A 3,658-nucleotide genomic window follows, 5' to 3' on the forward strand; every position below is an offset into this window, starting at 1 on the left:
AAAAGAAGAAGAAGAAGAAAAAGTCAGCATTTTTTCACTGAAATAAAATAGCGTCCCTGAAATAAGATAGCATCTATATAGTAAAAGAGTTGCTTGATTCAACGAGTTTCCTGTGAAATAGTGACACATTAAGCAAATATGACAGCAAAAAAAGGTCGTTGATCGGGTGTTCGTGCAACCGTTAGAATAGAGTTCGAGAGTCGTGGGTTCTCCCTTGTGGGTACAAATCTCGCTGTGCAAGCGATGGCACTTGTGTGTGTGGATTCAAGACAAGATAATTAAAAAAGGGAAAAAAAAGTTTATTCAAAGTGTTTATTCACAATAGAAGATGTAGTAGCTAGGCGCAATCATGCAGGTGGGGGCAGACAGCCGTACCGTCAATGCCCAACAAGCCCTTTTGACATCCCCATTTAGAAGCTCGGTATGAGTATTATGTTATATACATAGTGTGTGAGATGCTTCAGCACGTGCAAGGGTTGCAAGTGCAGTTGGAGCCACACTTGCACGTGTCTTGGCTGGTGGCCTCCTGTGACTGGCCACAGGGGCAAGGATCCCCGCACTGGCAGTTGGATCCGCACGTGCAGGCGTTGCCAGCCACTGTCACCTCCCTCCTGCACATACAAACGTGACCCACACAAACAGTTAGACGCGCATCACACACGTGTAAAATTATAGGGGGTGTTCACCCGCCCATCCTTCAAGGAGGGGGATAATCCACCTGGTGAATTTGTTTGGCCGGGCATTAAGAGAACTCACCGGGCGTCAAGGGCTGTTTCATCAAACACCTTCTTGCCGCACCTGTCGTCAGCCACAAACGACTGCGTTATAATACCCAATATACTCCACAAGATCAAAATAATGATTCCATGCAATTACACAAAGTATTGATCTCAGATATTCAGCAGAGCTCGAGCTTACTTGCACCCGCTCCCACAGCTGCAATTGGAACCGCAACTGCAATCGCTCCCGCAAGAAGACATATTGGTGCTTATAATTAACAAGTGAACAAGGGATTACACAGAAATTTAGAGCTTAAGAGCCTGTATTTGCAAAATATCTCCTTGGAGGAATGCTCACAAGAAGGCAAGTCCTTTATAGCCACGATGCTAAGGAGACATGATGACCACGCAAATTCTGTTTCACACGTGGGCGGAATTTCATGGCCGGTCTACTGTGTGCCATGCCAAGAAGGCAAGTACTTGTCGCAGTGGTGGTGCCCACGAACATCTTTGCCAAGGCAACTTTTTTTTCCATGGTATGGGCGTGGACTTTTATGATGAATACAAACAAAGCAACAATTTATAAAAGCCTTAGGCCTTGTTGTTTGAACTTGGCATGGTCCCAAACTATGAAATTCAACCTAAAGCTTTAGGTGGCCCAGACATAAAGAGAGCAGCAGGCATGTGCGCTTTCCCCCAATGTTGTTGTTGTGGTCCATTGGGTTCTTCACATGGACGGGATGGACCCTCTACAATGGGAAAATCTCAACACAAGCTTACAATAAGAGTGTGCTTTCTTTCTTTGAAAGTTTAAAACTTTGTAAGCATCAAAAGTTCATATAAGACTTGAGCTAAGAGGTTTTCCTACATGCAAGCCCACTAACTAGTATCCCTCTGATTGTCTCTTTCCATCATATCTCCTCACAATATGTTTTGACAAACTTGAGCCACACGAGGGATTCCCAAAGATGGGATGTCACTTGCATCTTAAGGCTCAGGCTCATGGCATTTAATCCCAACTTGGAACAAGCTATGGTTTCCCTCTCTTAAGTCTAATAATAGCATTCAAGTCCTCCCATGGCCCATCTTTTCACTTCCAAGAAACCTTTTTCACAATCTCTTTAATGGATAGCATGAGTCCTCACATGCCTCACAATGTTTCTCCTTTTCTTTATCACCACCGCATATGGAAGAAAGGCCACACCAATTCTCCTTTGGTTTTATGGTACCGAGCCTACATGGATCAAAAGGAGCAATTCTCAGCCCACTATGACACCTCACCTATGTGTATTAGTTGCAAAGTCTTATTCACCTTTAACTAAATGGAGAAAATGCTAGCCCCCTACCAAGTGATGACGATTTGTTAAAATGTTAATCATAATGCCGAATTGTTAAGGGTACTGAGCTACATGGATAAAAAAGGAGTGACAACCACTATGACACCTCACTTCTGTGCATTAGTTGTTGCAAAGTTGAAAAAATGTGAATGCCAGACCCTACCAAGTGACAATGCCTAGCTGTAAAGGGTATAAAAGCGATTGAATGCAAAACTTGATGATAAAAGGTTGAATATAAAGGAAACAATAGCCTCCCTTCAACATAAGTGGAGATAATCCTAGAAAGAGAGAAAATTTAAGGAAAGATGTAAGAATTGATTGTGGAAGCCAAACTATGGATTTTTATATGTATCTTGGCCTATTGAAAGATACATCCATGTCTTAAAATTTTCAAGTATTTTTTAGTGGCTCCTTTTGTAATATGATTTCATTTTGAGCAAGCTTTTTGTAATCTCTCATAAGATGGTTAGAGAGAGAAGATAAAGAAATTCCTCTTAGCATGTAGCAGAGTTGGACTCTGTTTGCTACTTTTGCATCTACCTAGGAGTTTTTTTTTAAAACTCACCTCATATTTTTCTATCATTGGCTTAGCAGATGTAACATAGATCTCATAATTGTTAGAATCTACCAACAAACGATTGTGACGTCCACGTGTCTTACATCAGAACCCCCACATGTGACATACCATTGGAAAGCCCTTGAAAAGTAGATTCTAAATCTACCATCTCCAATAAGTTTAGAGTTGATATTCTCAAGTTATGTCTTTACCATTAAAAGGTAGATTCCAATTATTGTGGCATCCATGTATCTTACATCAAAACTCCCAAATGTGACATACCATTGGAAAGCCCTTGAAAAGTAGATTAAATTTGGAGTTAATATGCTCAAGTTATGCCTTCCCCACTAAAAGGTAGACTCCAACGATTGTGACATCCATGTAACATAGATGTCACAATTGTTAGAATCTATCTTTTAGTGGGGAAGATATAAATTGGGCATATTAACTCTAGATTTGTCAGAGGTGGTAGATTTAAATCTACTTTTCAAAGGCCAACCATATGTCACATGTGGAGGATTTGACATAAGATCATAAGGTTCACCTCGGCTCCCCTTTTTCTTAAACAAATTGATGACATGGATCTTCTTAAAGGACCCTTTTTTTTTACAAATTTTACCTAATGTATCATTTTTACGGTTGTTGCAGGACATCATTGCCACATATATCTTCCTCTCTAATACTCCGAGTTGAAATGGGTATATTTGACATTTTACCTACGTGTTAGTTATCCTTTTATTCAAAAAAAAGATGCATATCTCTCCACATAGGCATTATACTTTAAATTATCAATACCTTATGGTTGAGATTTAAATCCAAAGGCTTCCTTACTTTATACACATACGATCTCATGCAAGAAGGAAATGAGGTAAGTTAAAAACAACTATAAAGCCATGTCCACATAGTATGTATTGGCTATATAAAGCTAAAGAACCTCCATTTTTAGCTTGCCTTCCAGTTTATGCATCATAATTCTAACAAACAAAATGGCAATGCCATCATAGCTAAAAATTCACTAGGAATAAGTTTGACTTCAAGCGATGGAG

General features: G+C 39.9%; 1 protein-coding gene across 1 annotated transcript; it reads right to left on the reverse strand.

Moving 5' to 3' along the window:
* Nucleotides 1-282: 282 nt before the first annotated feature.
* Nucleotides 283-1,076, reverse strand: LOC147620444 (uncharacterized). The gene is made up of 3 exons (XM_086825411.1): nucleotides 919-1,076; nucleotides 757-798; nucleotides 283-611 (listed from the first exon to the last, which is right to left on the reverse strand). Exons 1-3 carry the CDS (start codon nucleotides 978-980, stop codon nucleotides 461-463), a joined length of 255 nt encoding a protein of 84 aa, XP_086681537.1. The 5' UTR covers nucleotides 981-1,076; the 3' UTR covers nucleotides 283-460.
* Nucleotides 1,077-3,658: the final 2,582 nt, after the last annotated feature.

The sequence above is a fragment of the Cibotium barometz genome, chromosome 31 (genome assembly GCF_041138505.1).
Source record: "Cibotium barometz isolate CiBa-2024 chromosome 31, ASM4113850v1, whole genome shotgun sequence".
Classification (NCBI taxonomy): Eukaryota; Viridiplantae; Streptophyta; class Polypodiopsida; order Cyatheales; family Cibotiaceae; genus Cibotium; species Cibotium barometz.

Bases quoted from the DNA above. Each gene is read 5' to 3' on its own strand.
- LOC147620444 (XM_086825411.1), bottom strand. From the start codon at position 980: ATGTCTTCTTGCGGGAGCGATTGCAGTTGCGGTTCCAATTGCAGCTGT. The intron at 799-918 runs GTAAGCTCGAGC...GGCTGACGACAG, and splicing joins AGCTGTGGGAGCGGGTGCAA to GTGCGGCAAGAAGGTGTTTG. The intron at 612-756 runs GTGAGTTCTCTT...TTGTATGTGCAG, and splicing joins GAAACAGCCCTTGACGCCCG to GAGGGAGGTGACAGTGGCTG.